We start from the raw sequence: 23,760 nt of genomic DNA on the forward strand, positions 1-23,760 counted from the left end.
ATGGTGTTTAAGATATTAAAGAAAATGGTTCCAAAGTATCTGTTAGAATATTATGTACTTGTAAGAGGTTCACTGTCATTCTACAAGGGCAAGTAGTAAGGATATATTATATGGATATATTATATATCCTTGTAGGTTTAAGAAATTCCCATGTTTTATAGCTCTGTTGCTTGTATTAAAGAGATACAAGTTGATGGCATTTTTAGAAGGGAAGTTAAAAAATAGTTGTATTATCTTTGATGTTTTGAAGTTTGTGTGATGAGTTTCTGAACTTGATGTTGATTGCACTCCATTTATGATTTGTTCATCCATTTTTTTAAATATAGAGGACCACAATGGAAATAAGCCAATGGGTTTTTTGTGTATTTTATCCTCGACAGTTTTGAAATGTGTATGAATTAGTCTTTTTGGACTTTTTTGTATTATGTTTTAAATTTTGTCAAATAAAACAAACAAACAAATAGTATTAATATAATATTTTAATAATGCTGGTTCAGTGAGTCAGAGCTCGGACCAATTCAGTTGAATTTCTGAAACGATTCTTTTGAAATATTCTAGAAGAACGATTCGGACATCGCAATCATACTCTCTTAAAGTATTTTCATAGCAGCTACTGAACTTTTTAAAATGTTTTGAATTTTATTTTGCAAACATTACAATAACATGATTTCATCAAAAAAAAATATTAATCATGAAAAGAAATACTTTTTACATTACTAGCATTAAAATATTCCTTCAGTGAGTCTTTCATTGTCAGATCAATTCAGTCGGATTCATGAACAAATTTATTTGAAAGATTCAACAAAGGAGACGGTCACGAATCAGACATCACAACACTCATAGATTTAACAAGCATCCGCTGCACTTTTTAAAAAAAAAATTCTTCTTCTTCTAGTTGATTAAACCACTAATCATCAATAATCATAAATTCAATTAAATAAAATTTTACATTTTAAAAAAAATCAACAAAGATTGAAAAGATGATCTGAGTGTTGATAGCTGCATACAAAGCATTCCTATATAGGCATGTGGTATTATGAATTGAGCTTAGTGTTGTCAGTTCTCTTCATCATAGCCAACAAGTTTTGCACTTATTTCCCACAATCGCAGGGCAGCGAGATCATCTTTACCTTCAGGGGCTGGTTCCTTCAGCTTACAATCACTGTAAACAGTTATCATTGTCATTCAGTGTCAAGAATAAACATATTAGAAAAGGTTAAATATTTAGACAGATTTAAATACAAACCCATCATGGTGAAAGCTTATGATTATTAATATTAACAGCTCACCTGAAATAGCAGCCACTGTGAGACTCCAGCCCCTCAGCAACCGCACAGTAAATAGAAGTCTGAGCTCCTTGACCGGGGGTTTTCATCAGTAAGAGAGCAGGAAAAGACAACATAGCGCTGAGCAGAGGGTGTCGCGTCTGCACGTAACGTCCCAGTTCAGTGCGAATTACTCCAGGGTGAAGAGAGTACACTGTTACACCAGACCCTGATTTAAAACAGAGCAGGAATAAACAAGCCTAATGCAATATTCAGTTGTAAAACAGTTTTTAAAGAATGTTCTATGTTTGAATGTGACTGATGTAATGGGGATGAGTGCACAAACCTTTAATCCTCCGTGCTAATTCTCGAGTAAACAACAGGTTGGCAAGTTTGCTCTGCCTGTAACTGACCAAGGAATCATACGGTGCTTTTTTAAAGTTAAGGTCATCAAAGTGGATCTTACCTGCAAGAAAGGTAATCAGACTGAAATATGTTGCATGAATATGAAAGTCTCATTTACAAAATTAATTCATAATACTGTAATCTTTAGCATATCTCAAAATGTATATACATTTCTCACATGTACAGTACATACAATTTTTGTAATGCGCAAGTTCCCTTTTTCAGTATTAAAATTCACTAAATTCAATAAATTTAGCATTTAAAATGACTGGGTTGTATTGTTTTTATTTATTTAGACAAATAAAGAATTTTAATATCAGACATGTATTGGTGATCAGCCATGATTGTTAAAATAATTACTGTCTTAACAGTATCGTCAATGATTTAATAATTTCAACTAAAATTCCTGATATACACTAGATTAAACATGGATATTTTCTGGTATTATATGTTTATCACATATACAACAAAAGTTTTATGGATAGCCTCGCAACTAAAAGATGTAAAGCTAAGATGTTAATGGGTGGGTTTTACCTCCTTTGTGAGCAATACTGGATACATTAATAATTCGACTAGGACTAGACTTCTTCAGCACGTCCAGGAGCAGAACCGTCAGGAGGAAATGGCCCAAATGATTGACAGCAAACTGGGTTTCATAGCCATCCTCTGTAATGCTTTTAGGGCACATCATCACTCCTAAAGGGTTTGTTCACACAAAATGTGCAATAAAGTAACAATACAGGTTAAAGCACGGTGTGATTTGTTGCTTAACTAATAATGAGGTCAAACATCCCACCAGCATTGTTAATAAGTATATCCAGTCGATCCTCACTGGCAGTGTATTCATGCACAAACTCCCGCACGGAGAGCAGAGATGAGAGGTTTAAGTGCCGAACTACTATGTTGCCATTTCCTGTAGATCTGCGAATCTCTGCCGCAGCCTTTTCTGCTTTTGAAAGATCTCGACAAGCCATCACAACCCGAGCCCCTAAAAAAAAACAGATGCTATTGTCCATCAGTCTATGATGCAAAGTGCACCTTAAGTCCCTAAAATCCTCCAAAATCTAGACCTTTCAGTGGTAACGTCAGGATAAATTACAAAACATTTCAACAGTGTTTACCTCTCATGGCCAAGTCACGTGCCGTCTCTTTTCCAATGCCAGTGTTGGCACCAGTAATGATGATTGTCTTACCATCCAGTCGCACACGACAGCGGCAAACTCCACCTGCAATCCATTTTCTCAGCAGAACCAAACCTGTTTTTGAAGATCTATTATAAGCCACATTCTTTCATTCAAGTCAAAGGGAATTCATGTTCTAAATGTAGTCTACACAGATTCTGAAAATATGAAAAAGTCCTTTTGGTTTACACTAGTCAACATTTGAAGTGGATCAAAACCTTTCATCAAAGTTGTCCTAAAACCAAAATGTGTTCTTGTCTTAGGACAACTTTGATTAACTTTTTCATCCACTTCAAATGTTGAGTACTGTAGATCTGGCCTAATCGAACAAATATATATACATATATAGTTGGATATTTGTTCGATTTGCAGGGTTGCAGCAAATTTACAGCGATAAATTGAAAAATACATTTTTAAAAAATGGCTCTTTGTATTATGGACCTTATGGATTTGATTTTTATGGATTTTTTCCAAGCCAGATCTACAGTACTCAACATTTGAAGTGGATCAAAAAAGTTAATCAAAGTTGTCCTAAGACAAGAACACATTTTAGTTTTAGGACAACTTTGATGAAAGGTTTTGATCCACTTCAAATGTATATATATGTATATATATGGATTTGATATTATTGTGTGGTGGAAAAAATATGATCACACAGCTTCTGAATTCTATTAGATTCCTCAAAAAATTTACCAAATCCCTTAAGCTACGTTAAATACCTTTTGAGCCACAACATTGTACATTCAGCACAATAGCTCTGTGTTATTATATTCAACAATATATGGAAGAAACTATTAGTTTATAACTTACTGAAATTTTATTTTAGCCCACCAACAGTTAGAATAAGAGGAAATAACATTACTTAACTTACTAATAGCTGTGACCGCAGTTACTGTGCCGTATTTGGTGAGGCGATTTGACTTCAGTTCCTCCCACAGTTGAGTTACTTGAATAGAGGGATACATGTCATCTGCTGTGATGTGCTGTCAGCTCTGCTTTCATTTTATTTTCTGTCGTACAGTAACTCTTTTCTTTGCTTACAAAAATCTGCACGGCCACTGTCAAGCTCAGTGCCAGCTAACACATCTAAGCACACTGCATTTAAGGCGGGGTTTAAGGTTTTATAAGAAGATTAAGTCAAGATCATGTTAGATTCCATGGCTTATGCTCAGACAGAAATGTGAATAGCAAAAACAGTGATCTAAACAATTTCTGCTTTTAAAACAGAAAACAGTAACAGATTTTTGTTAGATGCAAAAAAAAGTGTTTTGGATTTAAGATTTACTTTATTTGTGCAGTCTAGTGTATTTGAAAACAGCTCCTGATTCTTTTAAGCTATAAAAGCTTTTTGGGTATATTGTATGGGTCATGTGGCCTTCCCTCCTATGGCCTTATTCATTGGTTTGGCACTATTTTGATGATTTTATTATAGCTGCCAAGATCAGAAATATGGGAATGTTTGGATATGACAAATTAGACAAAAATGAATAAGTCAGGGATGCATATATTTTAAAATGCACTTTCTTATTACATCTTAATCTATTGTTATAACCATATGAGTTTGTATACAAGACACATGCACTTGAATATGACCTACTTTCTTTTTTTCTTTTTTTTGATTGAGTCCCAGGCTAAAAAAGGTTGCAGTTTATCCAGTGACTATTGCAAAATAGGCTAATTTGACATTCTTTCCCTACAACTTTCCTATGGGTTTTAAGAGCGTTTTTGATTTATGTGCAAAAAAAATGGCCTGTGGTTTAAATTAGTACAAGAGACATTTTTTCCACACTTGGTCTCACAAATAAAAGTTTCAAAAGGTTTTTTTTGCCGAGTTGCCACAAAAAACATTTTGGATTCCCTAAAGAACCTTAGTGAACCAATCTTAAAACCATTTTTCTTCATGTGAAGAACATTTAATAACACTTTTACACTAAAGAACCTTTTTTGCAATGGAAAGGTTCCATGGATGATAAACGAACCATAGATCCATGGAACCATAGATGCCCATAATTAACTTTGTGAACATAATATAGGCTTTAGCTTTAAAACAAAGCGCTAACAAATTGTCACATACTTTTATGACACAGCTACTTCAAGCCTAAGGTTTTAAGGTATGCATTTTGAACAAAACAGGTCTTAAGTTGTTTTGAAATTTAAACCATCATCCTAATAAGAAATGGGAAAGAAAACAGGGGAAGCCATTGCTCTGAAATCCAAATTCTGTTCTTGGTTTTAACTGAACGACTGAGGGGCTTGTTTCCTGCTTATAAACGTTATAAGTGAACAAAACTGTGTTGGTGTTGTTGGAGAAACATACTCGTTTTAATATGAAAGGTGTTTCATTCGAGGAATGTTCGGATAGAACCATTTAATATCTGATGTCAGTAATGCATTCCTGACTTCTAAACATCAGGCGCCATCTTAGTATTAGTGAAGCAGAGAGTGAAGCCTATTATGAAAAGAAAACGATTATGCGGGAGCTATTAGTTATGGCGCGAGACTAGCATACAGTGACTAAAAAAGGCAACGTTTTCCTTTCGATGATCGAGTCGTGAGTTTGTGTCGTTGTGGTCATCATAGCCTACACTTAGCCGGCTAAGCTATTGCATGTGTTTAGTGCAGATAAACACTGATGTTGTCAAATAAGTAAATCAGTGAAGCACGACAAATGTTGAAAAATGTGAAAACATAATGCGTAATGACAATATATACTGTAAATTGTAATTAGCTTCGATAAAACGACATTATAACGTTATTGTTTATTATTGGAAGTGATACTCCAGGCACATTTTCATATCATTTTATGCGTGCACTGTAACAATGACTCTTCGCTAACATGAACATTAACTATTTAATTTCCTTTTTTTATTATTAAATAATGCATAATCACGACAGACCCGCCTTTCTCACAAATATCGCAACCAATCAGTGTGCAGGGAAACGCTCCTGGAAGTGACGTTTTTAAATGTTTCGCCTACCACCGCGAGCTTAGAGGGGAAAAACTTCTGCTGAAAAGGGATCATTGTTTTTCCATCATGGCAAAGCCCGCGAAGAATTAAAGGAAATAACGCATAGTAAATTTGCATAATATCTTGCACACATGCAAACTGTGCACGAGGTAAGAGTCTCCCTTCTTCTCTCTGGAAGCACAGCGTCGGTGTTTGTAAAGAAGTTGTTAAAAGTTGTTCAGTAGGGTAAATGCTAACCCCTGTAGCTATGCATTCACAGTTGCACGGGGTCGCGCATGAGTGCAGTTAGCAGAGTGTGCTAACGCTAGCCTCGCGCGCGCGCGCTCTACGGTAGGATCGCGAGCGTGCGTCTGTTAAAGAGACTCGTGTTTATTATGACAGATACTGAATCAAGAAATCGGTTTAGCGGCTGATCCATGCCACTTTCTGCTAAAGTATGACAGAAAGTAAACAAATATTTAAATTATTGATAACTTTGAGTTGAACAGCCACAAAACAAACACTGCCGACTAAAATAATCAATATTTACAGGCACATTTCCACAGCTTTCCACTATAACATTAATACGTTTGCTGTTTTTTAGTAATAACTTATTATTTCTACAAAATAAGTTATTATATAATAAAAAATAGGTATATAAGAATTAGATTATGATTAGACGCTGTACAAAAGGATTATTGTCATGTTGGCTTTTTTATTAACGATAACAATAATAGTAATAATAATTCTTCTTCTTCTTATTATTATTATTATTATTATTGTCACTTTATAGTTGTCAAATAGATTATTATATGTTCAGCCACAAACATTATTAGTCTTATTGACAGAGTGATGATACTGTATACACATCCTTCTTTGTTTACAGAAACATGGCAGAATCAGACCTTTACATGCAATGTGATGAAGATGATCTAGAGCCATGCCAGAGTTTTACAGAAAACAGGGACCAGATATATAACAAAGGTAACTAAGTTTTTTTTTTTTTTTTTTGCAGTAAGTAAAAGCCACTCTTTATAATGTATTGTTAAAATGCATGCTGTCTAGAAGGCTTTGAAGTATTTTATGAATATAATTTAATCATATATTCAGAAAATTCGTGTAATGCCTTTTATTTGTTCATTTCCTTAGTTACTGTTGTCCCAAGTGGCAATAGTACACTGATACCAATACAGTCTGATGGCACCAATGAACCAACATCAACTACTACTGACCTCACAAATCAAGCTGTGCCTTTGGCGTCTGGTAAGAAGAAAACAAGCATGCTTCTAAAAAATATTCCAAAGCCCGGAAACTTCCTTTCCATGTACTGACACCTACTGGTCATTAGTTTGTGATTAGAAACATTGAAAATGCACTGTAAAAAGAATAGCTGTGGGGCTTCAGTGTGGAAAGAAACAACCAAGTGTTTTGTTTTTACCTCTAGCTCCTGCTGTTACATTACTGCCTAATGCTGCCCAACCAGCTGCAGGTGGCCAAACTATCTTCATCAGTGCACAGGTTTGAGTTTTCTGTTTTACTGTCAATAAGGCATGTAACCTTCTGTTTACATATTGAAACTAGACATTTTGTATTTAAATGATGTCATCTGCTTTAGCCTAATCCAGGGCAGCCTTTGGCAGGTTCAATGAGTTTGGGAACATCACTTGGTTACCTTTTGAATGGACAACCAATTCGTTTTCTGTCTTCTGGTAAGTCTTAATCCAAACCAGTGATTTCATTTCACAGTTACTTTCAGACACATTTTGCGGGATGCATTGCTGTCTTTAAAGATGGCATGAAATGAACATTTAAATGTTATATATCATATGGTGAACAATTCATCCATGCATATGTTTAAAGGCTGGGTAAGCGATTTCTGGAAGCCAATGTTGATATTTGAAATCACCAAAACAAACCCCCCCTACCCCAAAAGGGTCTCACCCCTATTTTGATAGATCCGCCCCACATATATGTAGCCTACGCAACCCAGGCAACGATTAGTTCTGTGAAACATAAGCCACTTTTCCACCGAAATTACCTGGAACAATATGTCCCAGAAACGTATTTTCCCCCGAGACCTGTTGCTGTCTATGTTTCCATCGCAGTCTAAAGTACCGAGAAGATTAGGCAAATATTCTGGTGACTTAAGCTTAGGTCTGTGTACGTTTCTCAATACCAAGTATGCAAATTTCGGACTTGCATCCTCGGTAGTTCGGACTTTACGAGTTAGACTCGGGGGTGTGAACTTCCACGGACGGAACGATGCAAGTCCGGTAATTCTGCAAAGAGCAGCGTACTTGATAACGTAAGTCAGCCCGCCTTGGCTGCTGCAATCTTCCTCACTGTATTTACAGATGAAATGTATCAAACACCACTGCCTCTTTTCGTTTTCATTTAAACATATTAATAGCCGCAGAAATGTAGTTCAGGGAATGTACATACATTACAATGAAACTAAATATTATATCAAACATTGCCTGTTTTCATTTTCATTTGAACATATTAATAGAATAAAGACCAAAGATTACCTGTTAGATTTACCCAAAACGAATTATATCTTATGTTTATCCACTACAGAGACATCAGAGCCAGCGACAAATGTCAGACGGACTGGCCTAGGTTATGTTCTTCTCTTCGGGATACATGAGCACTGAGTGATCGCATGGAGCTCACGGCTCTGAAATCGGCGAAGCACATTTTCAAATAGGCGCTGTTTTTATAAATAAACCGCAGATTTGAGTTTTACACAACTGCATTCTCGCCTGAAATACACGTGTCCAGTGTAGGCAGACTTAAGCTGTTGCGTTGCGGCGCGTCCGGTGTAGACACAGTGTTACTCACCTATCGGGAAGAAACAAAGCAGCCTCTGCGTTCGATCGCAGGCCTTCCGCTCCTTGAGTTCTCTCCAGCGGGTCCTACTTCTTGCCTTATCGTTCCGCAGATGTTTTACTCTTTTGTTTTTTATCCGCCATCTGTCTTTTTGTTGCTCAGCTCGGCTGTTCACTGAACGCTCTCTCCTCCATATCATGAGTAGACACGCCCCTTACTGCTGATTGGCTACAAGTTTGTTTTGGGACTCTGCCCCGACTGAGTTTTCTAAAACGTTTTTAAAAATTACATACCCCACCTTTAATTCTTTTGACCTCAATGTTTAATAATAAAAATTACACATTTCTCTAGTGACGTTTTCCTGACCTAAACCACACTCCTCTCTTACATTCATCTGCAAAGGCCACATTTCAGCACCCAGTCAACATTCTACAACCAGTGTGAATGTTCTTGCTTTAGACTTATTATGTAAAGTGTTCAAGAGTCTACAGCAGTGCTCCCCAAACCTGTCCTGGAGGACCCCCTGCCCTGCACATTTTGTATGTCTCCCTAATCAGACACACACAATTTAGTTCTTGCAGTCTCTACTAACGAGTTGATGAGTGTTCGATAAGGGAGACAAACAAAAGGTGCAGGGCAGGGGGGCCTCTAGGACAGGTTTGGGAAGCACTGGTCTACAGTATTCCAGAAATCTGTTGCCAGGCAATTAATTTTCATTTTTTTATTCCTCTGCTGCCCAAAAACAGTACTCATTTTGCTGAAATACTTTGTCCTCTTCAGCTCAGACACCACAGTTAATTGCTCCTCGGATGGTTACCCCAGCAAGTTCAGTACAGCAAACAACCCCTGGAAAAATCCCTACATTGCAGATCCCAGTTACTTTGACCATCAGCAACCCCTCAAATTTACAAAGCATCACTTCAGCAGCCCCTGGAGTGACCACTCTAAACATGACACCCTCCAATGTCCTACCAGCCACAAATCCAGGTGACAATTTATGCAGTTTATACTTCAAATTTTACAATTTAAACATTTTAGATGACTTACCCCATGTTTATTTTATTTTATTAGGAGCAACAATAAAAGTAATAAAGTTTACAAAGTTTACCGGAGCATCTGCAGCTGCTGGTCAAGTAGTGAGTTCATTAGTGCAGCCAAACAAAGCCGTCACCATCCAAAACAATATAACAAACAGAGCTCCAGCCCCGCTCCTGTCTGGTGGGCTTTTTCAGGTCACAAAACCTGCTCCTGCCACAGCATCTAACGGTCAGGACCTTTTTCTGATAAAACAGAATTTTCAGATCTCATTTTTAGTTGCAATATTGAGTGTTGTTATTGTTTTAAATGTGGACAGTTTATTGATTAAATATTACCGATTGACATCTTTTAGGCGTTTAAGTGGATTGTTCAACCAAAAATGAAATTTGTCATCATTTGAATGAACTGAATCCATACGAGTTGAGCTTTACTTAATTTAGGCTTTTGGCTCTTCCATACTTTGCCATGCAAAAATAAAGCTCATTGGTTCTCGCATGTCAATCAAGCATGTTTGAGCTTCTACTTGCCAATAAAAGAGAATCATTATATATTATATAAAGAGATTGTCTTTTCAGAAGATTTCTTTTACGATCTCTTTATTAACTTTTTAAAGTGTAAAATTTCAGTGGATATTCTATGGAGGTACAGGAGTCTCTCAGGTTTGCATGTTTAAAAAATCTTAATTTCCATTTTGATGATGACGACCAGATGTCATATGGATTTGTAGAGATAATGATGACATAATTTTTTATTTTTGTGCGAACTATCCTATGAAGAGGTCTTTGAGAAGGAATTGAGAGTAGTATCTTTGTGTTACAGCTTTGAAGAGAGGATTCAATTCATCAAAATTCTGTATTCGCTGCAAAGCCTTTTACCAAAAGATTCAGTCCCTCCGTGGATACTACTGTGTAAGTTTTTATTAATTTTTTTTTTTAATTCATATTTTTGGTTTAGAACCTCTGCTATGGTGGTCATTTAAACCTTTCGCTGAGGTCTTTACTCATGTTCATTTATCTTGTTCCCCATTTTCCAGCAATGTAATCAAGAGCTTATCAAGAGCGTCCGGGACTTGACAGCCCAAGCTAGAAAAAGGATCAAGCGCCCGAGTGACAAAACCCACTCAAAACCCTCCACATCCAAGACTCCAATTTCCTTCTCCACATCCTCAGAAATGTCTCTCAAACACGTCACCACTTCTGAGATACCTGAAGGAACGCCTAGTCCTCGCTCTGGGGATTTTGATGAGCAGGGCAGAATGATCATGTTAGTTGAAGATTTCTTTTATGGGCAGCACCCTGGCCAGCCTGCACCAGTAAGACCCAATGCAGAGCCTGTCATGATGAAATGCCAGCTCTGTGACAAGAAGGTGAAGGGCAACATCAAGTAAGTTGGTTTTTTAGATTGTCTTTTTTTTGAGGGGAGTTGTTGGTATCGATAGATTTTTCATCCTTCAACCCTCATTTTAAAGGCTGATGAACCACACAAAACATCACATGGAGTTGGAGCGCCAAACAGGGGAAGTAGACTATCATACTATGTGCCAGCACTGCCACAGAAACTTCTCGACACCTTTCTGTCTGCAGTGCCATGTTGAGACAGTCCATAACAAAGCAGAGTCCTCAAGTGAGTCTATACTCCTAGAATATGTCCTCAAAATATTTGAATATGTTTGAGAACTAGGTTTTGAAGCATTACAGTTATTAATATTTGACTGCAGGTAATTTAGTGTCAACTTTTAACATCTTATTCTGTTATACAGAAGTGTGCAAGATCTGTGAGTGGTCCTTTGAGAACGAACCTCTCTTTCTGAACCACATGAAACATGCGCACAAACCTGGCGAGATGCCCTACATGTGTCAGGTGACTGATTTTGTGTAATCGGGCTTTGTCTTTCCTCTCAGCAACAACTGTTTAGTCTTGAAAATGTTTGTGTAAATCAATTACTCTTGTGTACCTCAGGTGTGTGAGTTCCGCTCCTCTTTCTATGAAGATGTCATAAACCACTTCGCAGAGCAGCACAAGAACACCTGCATCTTATTGTGTCCCTTTTGCTTAAAAGTATTTAGGTCTTGCGGCGGCTTCCAAATGCACTTCACTAGACATCAGGTAATGAAAGTGCTTAGCACTACAACAGGCTTTTATTATAGATCAGAAGTGTTGAGATATTTAGTCATTATTAATATGGAAAGACTTTTCAGATCCTAAACGAATGCTTTACAATGATTAGACTTAGGAATATCATATATTGAATGCTGATTTATTGATTGTTGATATGAGATAATTTTCTTATGAATGTTAATATTGGCTGATGTGTCAGAAAGATCCTGTTAAGGTATGTGTTTGTGCATCCAGAAAAAAACAGCGAGGCACTGTGACAGATGCAGACTTCAGTTCATCCGTGAGAAGGATGAGTGGCAACACAGACAAAAGTTTCACAGGACCTTTGTCAAGCCCAAGCAATTGGAGGGTCTTGTGCATGGCACTAGGGTTAGTTTTTATGTTTTTAACTCCTAGTCACAGATGCCATGCCACTTAATGTTAATACTGCTTCTGATTTATTGCTTATTAACTGCTTGTTTGATAGCATTACCATTTTCAATGTCTGTTTCAGGTAACCATCCGAGCTTATGCTGACAGTACTGACAACAGAGATAATTTAGTAGCACCTCCACTGAAGACTCCCTCAAACACCACATCAACACTTGTAGCATCTCCAAATGTCACCAATAAAGTCATTCCCATGAAGAAAAAACCAGTGGAAAGCATGGTGGAGCTAATGGTCAAGTTTCAGAGTCAGTGGTAAGTGTTTCAAAACAAAATACAGAGCAGACTTTCGTAAAGATATTTATATAGATTTATCTTCTGACAAATGGTCATCATCTTGTTCTTCCAGTAAGCCAACGGAAAAACACTTCTGCATGGAATGCAACTATGATATTCCGTATTTTTCCAACCATTTCCCTACCTATGTGAGCTGTTCCCTCTGCCGATACAACACCTGCTGTTCCAGAGCATATGCCAATCACATGATCGGTGTACATGTTCCTCGCAAAAGCACTAAAAAATATATTGCCCTATACAAACCCTGCCCAAAGTAAGATATGATTTTTTTTTCTCTTCTTTTAGTATGCTTGTAATGTTACTTGAATTGTCAATAAGGATAATTAAAATGTTTGCAGGAAGGGACGGTTAAGCTGTACCACATGTAGATACAAAACTCAGGTTGGAGATTTGATGGCCAAACATCTTGCTGATTGTCCTAAACATCAAGCAAGCCATTGCACCATACGGGGTGAGCTGGTTATTTCTATTTAAAAACAAATTGACAAAGAAAACTGCTTTTTATAATGATACACAATCATAAGTTATTGATAATATTCCTTGTTTCAGAAGGATTTTCACGTGGCTATAAAAGGTATGTTGATTTCAATTTGTTTGAAAAGGATAGTTCACATAAAAATGATTCTGTCATCATTTACCATCCCTCATGTTATTTCAAACCTGTATGACTTCTGAAGAAATAAGGGGCTTTCACACCAGAAGAACTTTTTCATAGTTCCTAGAACTATTGGCGGAAGTACCCGCTTTTTGGCATGTTTGCACCGCAGGAACTAGGAACGTATTTAGTTCTAGTAACTCTATTTGGGGGAACTAATTTAGCTCCTACTTCAGAGTAGGGTCTAAAAGAGTTCTATAGGAACTATCAGTGACGTAAGTGTGCGCTGATTGGTCAAACGCATACAAAAAACCGGCTACCCGGCATTTTTAAAAAGCTGTATAAAAATATTTACTCCATGAACATGGAAAACAGCGACAATGGCATTTAGCCACCTGTTGTCTCCAGCGTTGTATTCTTTTCTCAGCCTCGATGATATGTAACAATGCAAGTTGTTAGGAGATTTAGTCAGATTTGTTAGTGCGTTTTTATTCCATCTTCCTTATCACAAAACCCACGACACAACAAAAACCGCTCCAATCACCGCATACTCCATTCACTGGTTGGTGGCGTTTGTAAATGGCACGAATAAAGACGTCACTGTTGGATACTTCTGAGTTCGGTCTGAGGGAGAAATTGGTTCTCTAGGAACCACCATGCTGGCTAGTTCCTAGAACTATGCAGTGCGAAAGCCTTTACACAAGAAGATTTTCTGAAATACATCTCCGGTTTTTTTGCCCATGTAATGAAAATCAATGGAATTGATGATGCTAGACATTTAACTTTCAGTTTAGCAGAAGAGGTAACTTGAATTGAATAACTGTCATTATAGATTTGTCTTCATCCCAACGGACCTTCTTCGAGGAGGTCAGAGACCCAAAAACTGGAAATTTTTAACTTTGCAAGTGGACGGGAGCTCATTTCCTCTCTCCTCCAACCCCCTTCCCCGACCCAGCTACACAATAACGCTCCCTGCTAGCCTCGCTTGCACACCGTCACTTCCCATTCTGGTTCAGCCTATTGAACCAAGTGCTGGCCCAGACAAAAAATGTGAAGCCAATCCAGATGCTTTGAAGCCAACTTTGAATGGAGGGCTTTCCGAAGTTGATACAGAACATACAGCAGAAAACTCATTTACCATGGCACAGCTGAAAATCGTAATGTACGCCCTCTGCTGCGGAGTCCCCCAGGCCGCCAATCACTTTGACACTCCACCGGAAGAAGTCCAGTCATTGCTTCTGAAACGGCAGCTTCAGCTTGATCCCTCGAGAAGCCGAGAAGGTTTGACATCACAGGTGGCTGATAGCTTAGTCGAATGGGTGCTATGCCAACGTGAGCAACAACTGCCTATCGATGAATCTAACCTGTTCGGGTTCATGAGCAGTCATGGTGCGCAAGATCTCTCTTACAACTCGATGGTTGATTTCTTGCTACACTACGATCTGGGCGTGCAGGCATTTGCCACATCCAGCAAGTTGCTACCGTATAAATCCCAGGAGCTTGAGAGCTCCTTCAGCAGCTTTCTAAAAAAGCAAGTGACCTCAGAATCCTTTAGGTTGTCTTCTATTGGAGCCATGGATGAGCTTTCCATCTTTCTAGATATGGAGCAGCTGAATGAAGCCTCTGCGGATTCGTCGTCCATGTTGTCTGCTTTTAAGTTAATGGGCACCACAGATCCACTCATAGATGTTGTGGTCACAGCCCTGGCTGATGGGACCACATTATCTACCATGGTTTTCCTTAGAGGCAAACCTCTCAAGGAGGATGCAAGTTCATTGCCAGACTTCTTCATCCTGGAGGCTAGACCAGAAGGGTTCACAGATGAAGAAAGACTTCAGCTTTGGTTGGACAAAGTGTGGTGTCGGCACATCAACCCTAGTTCTGGAGGCAAAGGATTGCTGATGATGGACACATACAAAGGCCACATGTCCAATGAATTCTTGGTGACGCTCAACAGTGTTAATACTCTACCAGGCTTGATCCCACGCAGTTGCTCTCGCCGTCTACAGCCCCTTGAAGCCTGTATGGGGCCGGTGTTACGCGAGTTTATGCAGGCTCGCTGGAGCGAGCATGTGACAAAAGCACCACAAGAACTGGTTGGAGCCAAACCAGCTGACCTTGCCCTTCTGCTGTCTCGCTGGCTTATCGAGGTACTGGATGTCCTTATAGCAGAGCCCAAACTACTTTTTCGCTCTTTTGATCAGGTTTTGAGCACAAACCCAGAGGCGACATCTGAGGAACCCTCTGAGCTGGTGCGAAGTCTTACTGAAGCTCTGCTTGTCAGAAAATTGCAAGGAGACAAAGTTGAGGAGCAGAAAGCTGAGACTTCCAGTATCGTTTCTGCAGAATCTTGGTCCTCTCCACAGTCGAGCATGCTTGCGTTAAGAAAGCTTTTTGAGAAGGACAGCGATGTGGAGTCTTTCCATGGTTTTGAGGATTCAGAAATGATAGATCATTAAGTTTGCATTGTTGGCTCTACAGGTCAAGAACATTTCTGAAATCTGCAGGTGTTTTGTGTGCCGCATTCCACCAAGATTTCATGTTTTGAGAATAAAATGAACTACTCAACTGAAGTGTCTATGTAAATGAGTCATGTAAATGCAGGTTCTTGCTAGCATGTGTAAATATTTGTTGCATTAATGGGTGCTATAGATCCCTAGTGTGAAGTCCTGCACAGTCATGTCTTCTGTTGTTCATTGATTTACAAATGTGCAACGTGTCACACATTGTGGTAATCACTGTTTGCCTTTTCATCAGGTTTGATCTCTATCATAATGTGCATAAATGTAAATAGAAATCATTTTATATCACTACCTACTGTATTTAGGTTTATACTTGATTACATAATGAATAAACACTTTTAGGTATGCAAGCAGTGTGTTTTTCCTTTAAGAATAATCATGTGTTGTCTTAATGTGGTAGAATGTGACATTCACTGAAACCTTTTTTTTTTTCCTCACTAGGGATTTGGGGATTTTTTTTTTTTTTATGCTGGCATAGTTGAACCAGTATTTCAGGGGATTTTTACTTTGCGTTTTCATTGGGCCCACCACAAAATAAAATCTTAGTGATATATTTTTATGTTTGCAAAACCTATGTAGATATCATTAAATTACACATTTCCTATACAAATCATTGTTACATAGATTTTTTTTGGGGAAAAACCCCAATTTACAAGTTGTAAATTAACTGTCAATAATTTAACTCCATTCATTTATCAACACCCCTGGTGGAAAACTACCGTGTTGCATATGATGCAAAACATTACTGTCTGGATTGTAATTTGACACCGCTGCAAGTAATGTTTGCAAATTTGGAAAAATCTCATCTATGTTAGCCAGTTACTTAACATGTTGGTGAAAGCAGAATATATCACAAATTAATTTCGCATTGAATGTTTGATCTACTGACCAATTATAGAAGAGGAACAATGAGCACATGGCAAACAATTTTATGAAGTTTATTTATGTATAACAAAAGAGCAAGAAACAATTCTAACTGTAGTCTTGACAATACAATAATAATCTGGTGGTGCTAAGAGCATGTCCAAAGATGATGTGGCAAAACAGGGGCAGCAGAACAAGACTCATTCAAAACCACTGCAATAAAAACAAACAGAAGTTAGTAGGTCAATACAATGAATCGGCAATCATGATTTAACTAAATTTAACTATGCACTGCACTGTACATCCTACAACCTTGCACAGCCCTAAATACATAACCATTCAAAAGGTTTGAGGTCAGGAATTTTATTTTATTTTTTAAATACTTCTGTTGAGCAAGGACACATTAAATTAAATTGAACTGAAAGTGACAGTAAAAGGCATTTATAATGTTCTTATGAACTTTAGATTCATCAAATTATCCTGAAAAATATGACGGTTTCCACAAAAATATTAATCAGCATAAATGTTTTCAACATTGATCATAATAAGAAAGGTTTCTTGAGTGCCAAATCATTATATTAGAATGATTTCTTAAGGATCATGTGACACTGAAGACTGGTGTAATGACTGCTGAAAATTCAGCTTTGCCATCACAGGAATAGATAACATTTTTAAATATGAAAAATAGAAAAACTAAAATTGTAAAAAATATTTCACAATATTACCGTTTTTACTGTAATTTTCAATAAAAATCTTGTACACTTGCACTTTCAATAAAATAAAATAAAAAGTCTTACCAACCCAACGTTTCCAAACAGAAATGTATATTATACTAATCCCATAAAATGTCTATTAAACCATAAATGGTGAGAAAATATTTAGTTGAATCATGAATTTCCGCCTACCTGACCAGATGAGCAATGTCCCAGTTTGTTTCAGATGACAGTGGTCCTATAATCTCAACGCCTTCAGCTGTTACAATGGCGATTTCATGCTACAGAAAGTACCAAGAAAATGTATTATTTTCTGTTTCTTGAAACACATTTAAAATGAAATGTTGCACCTGAGATAAGGATCTTTTCATGAAGGACAAAAAAAAGAAAAAGCATGCCTTACCCTGTTGTAAGAGCGGGCATCACGGTAGTACAGAACTTTCAGGCATCGCTCTATCAGTGCTCGTGCCTCATCCTTTGTGATTTCTACCTTGTTCTCCGTCACCTCCCTCATCAAGGGCTGCAAAAACACAAGCGCATATGATGAGTTCATATAACAAGGGTTTTAACTCTATTTTAAAAGCAAGATTATCTGATGAACAAAAAACAAAACCTTACCTGAGCCAAATAAGCACCAAATCCTGTTGCTACTGTTGGAGCTTCATATGCAACTCCTAACTTGTCCACATAACCAAGAAAGCTTGGGAGAGTGACACAAAAGAACTGTGTTCAATTAAAATTAAATAACAGCAGACAACTCCAAGACATCATTGGGTCACAAAACTGACCTTATTTTTGATATAATTGTCAGTGATACACATCACCGAATAGTAATTGTTGTAAACCGAACAAACAATTAAACGGGTGAATAACTGAAATTATGCAACAAACAAATAATAATGAATTATACAACTACTATAAGTATATACATAGATACATACAGTACACTTATGGTAAGTGCTACACAATATAGAAAATCAACTGTTTAAATGTTATATTGTCAAAAATATAAACATCCTGTAAATAAAGTAAAATAAATACAATACACTCATGTAAAGCGATACATACTATAGTATAGAGCAAAAATCAACTGCCTGTTTTTTTTTCCATCACAAAATTGAACAATATGACCACCCAGCTCTATGTACATTGTAGTTATTATATAGCAAAATGTAAACTACAGTATCACCCAGCTCTAATCTGCTAAATGTGACTATTAGACATGAAGATATTAGATTATAATTATAAACATTAACGCCATGAAACAAAATGTGTATTGTAAAAAAGCAAATAAATTTGACTTTAAAATTACACTGTAACAGTAAATCAAAGGAAAATAATGCTCTTTATAATGTTTGATCAAATTGTAATAATTTGCGCATTGTAAATTCACCTCTTAACAAACTTAGTCACCAATATCTCTTTATTTTTCAGCCTGTTATTTGAGGGTGATTCCCATTAGATAAAATCAAGTCTCTCTCTCCCTCTCTGTTTCACTTCAATTACAGAAAAAAAAAATATATATATATATATATATATTTTGTTTAATGTTGATTTTCATTTTAATGTTTCATTTAGTTGTCTGGATACTATCCCACCTCTCTCCATTGTAAAATCCACCAATGACCACTGTGTTCCACAAGGGGTTCATCTTGCTGCGGCGGTTGTACATGACCCGCGTGAGCCAGGAGTGGATGGCTTTGGGGGTGTAGCTGTGTCCATCTCCAAGAAGCTCTTCATCAATCCTAAACAAAAACAGATTGGGTTCTACCTATTAACCTGCAATGATATGAGGTCTCAAACCAAATCATAAACAAATGTGTGTGTACTTACACCATCTGCTCAATGACCTGTTTAAGGTACTGGTAGTCAGCATAGTCTCCCGAGGCTCCCAGGATGGTGCTGTTGTTGACCTTCATGAGTCGGGAGATGTTGCGGAAGCGCGCCAGGGAGCCGTAAGAGCCGAGCATGTCAGCAGCAATGATCACACCTCCAGTAAACTTCACACCCAGCACTGATGTGCCCGTAACCATGGGGTTGCTGAGAAAAAATGAAACATTACAAATTAATAATTATGCATACACTACTGTTCAAAGGTTTGAGTTCTACGATTTTTCAAGTCTTTTATGCTCACCAAGGCTGCATATTTGATCAAAAATGCAGATTTCTAATGATTAACTAGTCGTATAGATTTTTGTATTGTGTAAGTCTCATTTATGTTCACAATTATACCAAGACATATATATATATATATATATATATATATATATATAGTACTTTGTATATACTTCCTCATATATTGTACATAAATAAGTCTATTAAACACTGGTTTTGATATTTGCTTATTCATTAGCATTATTGCTAACAAGCTAACTTATCACTGGACCATTAAACTCTTATTTTTCACTAGATGAAGAGTGGAGAAAGAAAGAGATATAAATTATATTCAGAGTATATAAAAACTAATCGAATATATTTAAAACAAAATATATCGGAGACAATTTTCCGGGGCAAACAGCAACTTTCCTCCATGATGATGCAGCAGAGAAAGGCAAATCGAAAGCACAAACTTATTGACTGCTAAACACAAAACTGACGAGTCGTGATGAACTTACAGTGTGTGTTTGATGGGTCCACATCCTGGAGCCGCACTACTGCTGCTGTTACCCGGGAATGAATAAAGCTGACCGGGTTTCGGTCCGTTCCCCCAGAAATTCAGCTTCAGTCCATTCGCCTCCATGTTCAGAATTGACGGAAATGACGCTACCTCTATGCGCTCCATGTAATACGCGCTACGCATTGTGGGATATTGGGTTGTGTTCATTTCTATGGTTCTTTCTTCAGATGTAGGATGGGTTCTGTTGAGAAATCAAAGCCACTTTCAAAAGTGATGTGTTTGTAGTTCATTTGTAAAGCTAAATATATTATTCAAAAATGTAAATCATTAAAAAAAATTATCAAAATATTTTACTTATTACTTAGCCTACCTGAGAAGAATAAGCAGAGTATTAAAAATTCGTTCAAAATAGAAATAGAACCATTTCATTTTTTTTAAATGTGTTAACCTAAAACCTGGGTATTTTTAAGTTATAGGGTCACTCTTCAATTTACAACTGACTATTTATAAATTTTGAAAATTGTATTTATTTATTTTGAGTAGCCTATATAGTAAAGTCCTTGGTTAACATTATGGTAGCCTATATTACTACCACAAAAATGATAAATCAAACAACTGTTGTCCTCCTTAGCTTAGATGTCATTTTACTCATAAATCCAAAGCCACTGATCTAAAAACCCAAAGGAAATTAGACTTCTCTGTGATATACTTCTCAACTTGTTGTGACTGAACAGCTCTTTAGCCTCAATTCATTGGTCAGACCTCATAAAATACAGCTATAGGCCTAGTTTGTAGATAAAGAGTAAGAGAATATTCAAAAGAAAATGTGTCTGCTATATGGCTGGTAACACATGACCCTCCTGCAATAGGTAAGAGGTGATCTGAGGTGATGAGTTGATAGAAATAATACAATGAACGACACTGAAAAGATATCTTATTTATTTCTTAAAACTAACAGTTAATTAAATACTGATTCTAAAGTCACATCAAAAGAGACTAAATTAAATGTAATAAAATCACTGAATGATCATGTTAACTTAAGGCATTTCTGTTCATGGGGTGCCTGAAACCTTCCATGCCTCACAGCATGTAAATAGTAAAATCCTGCTCAAAAAACAAGCCCACCATGCAGGACACATTCCCGCTAAATTCCATTCACATCAGAAAGTGAAGGCCATTTGTTTTAGCAGCTGAATAAACACTGTATCGAACCTCGGGAGTCATTGGCAAGACTAACAACTAAAAGTTAATTGGATACAGATGCTAAACATTTCATTTTGTTAATCCAGCCACCTCATAATAGATAATGATGATCATTTTATGCACCTTGAGCCTAAAATGTTGACATCGCATGTGAATATGGACCCCTAAATCAAATCCCCTTTTATTTAATAGATTAATTTAGATTTAATATCTTTATCTGTTAGTACACATTAAAATGAAATGTTACCACAAAAATATAAGAACCGGAAGTATGTGATCCAAGATGTGTTGCTGTGGAAATAACAGATGTCAGAAGGTTGACTACCTCACAACTGATGAATGTTGCTTAACATTATGTCTACAACCCTCTTGCATCTTACATTTATTTCACACGACTGAATGAACATGTAGAGGACAACACAAACAATAGCAATAATTTGTTGTTCTGTTGCAGCGGTTGTTTTTGTTTTTTAATTTAAAGGTTGCAATTCAAAATTATCTGATGTTTGAAATGAAAAGCTGACTTCTTTCTGTCTGAAGGCACGCTTTTGTTTCTCCAAGTCACCATATCTCATTTCTTGTTTTCACCCGGAGCCTGAGGTTGTTTTTCCCGTGTAAAGTGCAGGAGTGGGTCGCGTGGGACTAATTTACAGAGAGCTTTGATCAACAGCCTCATTACGCGCGCCGCGCGTCCCATTTAGACCAGCACTTCATCAGCCGCGGGTTTCTCTTAAAACTCCAAACTAATCAGCCTTTTCACTCCAGCCAATAGCGGAGAAACACTAAAGTTTGCTTTTTATTATTCTTTATATTCTTCACGATTGCTGGTCCAAAGATTGAACGCAACGCAGCAGTTCTCGATCCGTTCCAGACGATGTGGTTCTGCTCCAGCCTTTCTCGTTGTTTCACGGTTTTGTAACAAGCGGAGCGCGAAACTGTACAGTCAAACCAGACCTGATCCGTGGAAATGTAGGCGCCTGGAAAGTGGACATCAACTCACTTTGACATTTTTTGGCTTTTAATTGTCTTTTTTTCTTAGTTTCTTGATCAGGATTTGTTTGAGCGTATTTTTAAACCACAAATATAAGATGCTAAGATGATGTTGTAGACAAACGATAACAACAACAAAATGGCACGTGCTGCGTAAACATTTGTTATTGATCTCCAAGCGCTTTCTTGAGGATATAAAACACATGATGGATTGAAAATCTATTTCTGGCATATATTCAGAAATCTACATTATTTTTGATCGTCACTGTATTTCGATGGAGGTGTGAAGGCTCATTTGCCTCGAGACTTATTTTTCTAAGGTCGGGAATGAATTTCGATCAGCTGCTGGTCACAATCGGTGGCTTCGGGAGATATCAGAAGCTTCTGTATGTGTGGATATGTCTACCGCAGATCTTTCTCGCATTCCACATGATGGCGAGCGTCTTCACAGGCGCCACGCCGCCCCACCATTGTTGGGGTTCAGGGATGGAGAACGCGTCCCTAACTGTCGGCAACCTTTCAAATGTGAATCTGAGCATCTCCCTTCTGCCAGGACACGCGGAGTCGTGCACAGCAGTTTCAGGAAAGAACCACAGTACACACTCAACTTGTGAGACAGGATGGGTGTACAGCCACGAGGTCTTCCAGAGCACCACTGTCACTGAGGTAAACGGGGGTCTGCATTCTTCAGAATAGTTAAATGTCAAGTTTTTATCTCTTAATGGGTACAATTGAATTTAAACTAACAAGAGTAGGCTATGTAATAAAATAAACTAGTCTACTTAGTTTAAAAATGACATATTATAAAATAAAATTTAGGCTATAATCTATAATGTTACAAAATGTCAAATATAAGCTATACACAACAGTTCAAAAGGTTGGGGTCCCAACCCCCCCAGAAATTAATACTTTTATTGAGCAAGGATGCACTAAATTAAGAAATTGGGCAACAGTGACATTAAAATACAACACACACAACAAAACACAGGTACTGTTATAAAACAATTCTATTTCAAATAATGCTATTCTTTTCTATTCATCAAAGAATCCTGAACAAAAAAAATGTATAACAGTTTCTATAAAAATATTAAGCAGCGCAATTCTTCATCATTGATGATAATAAGAAATATTTATTGAGCACCAAATCAGCATATTAGAATGATTTCTGAAGGATCATGTGACGCTGAAGAAAATTCAGCTTTGCCATTGTGGAAATACATTTTAAAATAAATTAATAGAAATAGAAATCAGTTATTTTAAATTGTAATAGCTAATATTTCACTATATTACTATTTTTAGTGTACTTTTGATTAAATAAAGGCATCCTTGGTGAGCATAAGGGACTTTAATAAATCCTATACCCCAAACTTTTGTTTGGTAATATATAGATATAAAATTTGCAAGGAAGAAAAAAAGTGCAAAATAAATAAAATAATATGCCAATAATTATTTTTTATCAACTAATACTAGGGTTTTGTGTTTATACTTGTGCAGTGGGACCTGGTGTGTGACAAGGCAGGTCTAAATAGTCTGGGTTCTTCTATCTATATGCTGGGGTTGCTTGTAGGAGCTGTTGTGTTTGGAGCTATGGCAGACAGGTATGTACACTCACACACATTTGCATCCTCACACTACACGTGTGCTTTGTTCACCCTAAACAACCTGAGGGAAACTAGTGGTCAAACCCTGCTCATTGCTCTCTATATCTGTTTCTTTGTCCTGTTTTCCATTCAAACCTTTATGCATTAA

At 37.1% G+C, this 23,760-nt stretch overlaps 3 protein-coding genes across 3 annotated transcripts in view; 1 reads left to right on the plus strand and 2 right to left on the minus strand.

Annotated features, from left to right (window-relative positions):
* Positions 1-463: 463 nt before the first annotated feature.
* Positions 464-3,948, minus strand: LOC306847050 (retinol dehydrogenase 12-like). The gene is made up of 7 exons (XM_079380791.1): positions 3,723-3,948; positions 2,792-2,926; positions 2,467-2,658; positions 2,205-2,366; positions 1,612-1,731; positions 1,290-1,494; positions 464-1,162 (listed from the first exon to the last, which is right to left on the minus strand). Exons 1-7 carry the CDS (start codon positions 3,814-3,816, stop codon positions 1,057-1,059), a joined length of 1,014 nt encoding a protein of 337 aa, XP_079236917.1. The 5' UTR covers positions 3,817-3,948; the 3' UTR covers positions 464-1,056.
* A 12,600-nt stretch (positions 3,949-16,548) lies between these two features.
* Positions 16,549-19,954, minus strand: LOC306847120 (proteasome subunit beta type-4-like). Its single transcript, XM_079380905.1, has 7 exons — positions 19,817-19,954; positions 19,035-19,241; positions 18,800-18,946; positions 17,820-17,901; positions 17,605-17,721; positions 17,394-17,482; positions 16,549-16,701 (listed from the first exon to the last, which is right to left on the minus strand). Exons 1-7 carry the CDS (start codon positions 19,939-19,941, stop codon positions 16,689-16,691), a joined length of 780 nt encoding a protein of 259 aa, XP_079237031.1. The 5' UTR covers positions 19,942-19,954; the 3' UTR covers positions 16,549-16,688.
* A 2,384-nt stretch (positions 19,955-22,338) lies between these two features.
* LOC306846977 (solute carrier family 22 member 13-like) overlaps positions 22,339-23,760 on the plus strand; it is a gene marked incomplete at its 5' end in the record, with an annotated part of 14,057 nt that continues 12,635 nt past the window's right edge. Inside the window, 2 exons of the mRNA XM_079380707.1 lie at positions 22,339-22,677; positions 23,506-23,609. Of these exons, the coding sequence (XP_079236833.1) occupies positions 22,339-22,677; positions 23,506-23,609 (443 nt within the window). The remainder of the gene's footprint in view (positions 22,678-23,505; positions 23,610-23,760) is intronic.

Source organism: Barbus barbus (genome assembly GCF_936440315.1).
Source record: "Barbus barbus genome assembly, chromosome: 27".
NCBI classification, from domain to species: Eukaryota; Metazoa; Chordata; class Actinopteri; order Cypriniformes; family Cyprinidae; genus Barbus; species Barbus barbus.

What these genes read in the sequence shown, in the direction of transcription:
- LOC306847050 (XM_079380791.1), bottom strand. Translation starts at nt 3,816, where the DNA reads ATGTATCCCTCTATTCAAGTAACTCAACTGTGGGAGGAACTGAAGTCA. An exon ending in CAGTATTGCTCACAAAGGAG is followed by an intron (nt 1,732 to 2,204) that starts GTAAAACCCACC and finishes CCTTTCTTGCAG; the next exon opens with GTAAGATCCACTTTGATGAC. An exon ending in ATTAGCACGGAGGATTAAAG is followed by an intron (nt 1,495 to 1,611) that starts GTTTGTGCACTC and finishes GTTTTAAATCAG; the next exon opens with GGTCTGGTGTAACAGTGTAC.
- LOC306847120 (XM_079380905.1), bottom strand. Translation starts at nt 19,941, where the DNA reads ATGGAGGCGAATGGACTGAAGCTGAATTTCTGGGGGAACGGACCGAAA. An exon ending in CAGGTCATTGAGCAGATGGT is followed by an intron (nt 18,947 to 19,034) that starts GTAAGTACACAC and finishes GTTTTTGTTTAG; the next exon opens with GATTGATGAAGAGCTTCTTG. An exon ending in ATGCCCGCTCTTACAACAGG is followed by an intron (nt 17,483 to 17,604) that starts GTAAGGCATGCT and finishes TACTTTCTGTAG; the next exon opens with CATGAAATCGCCATTGTAAC.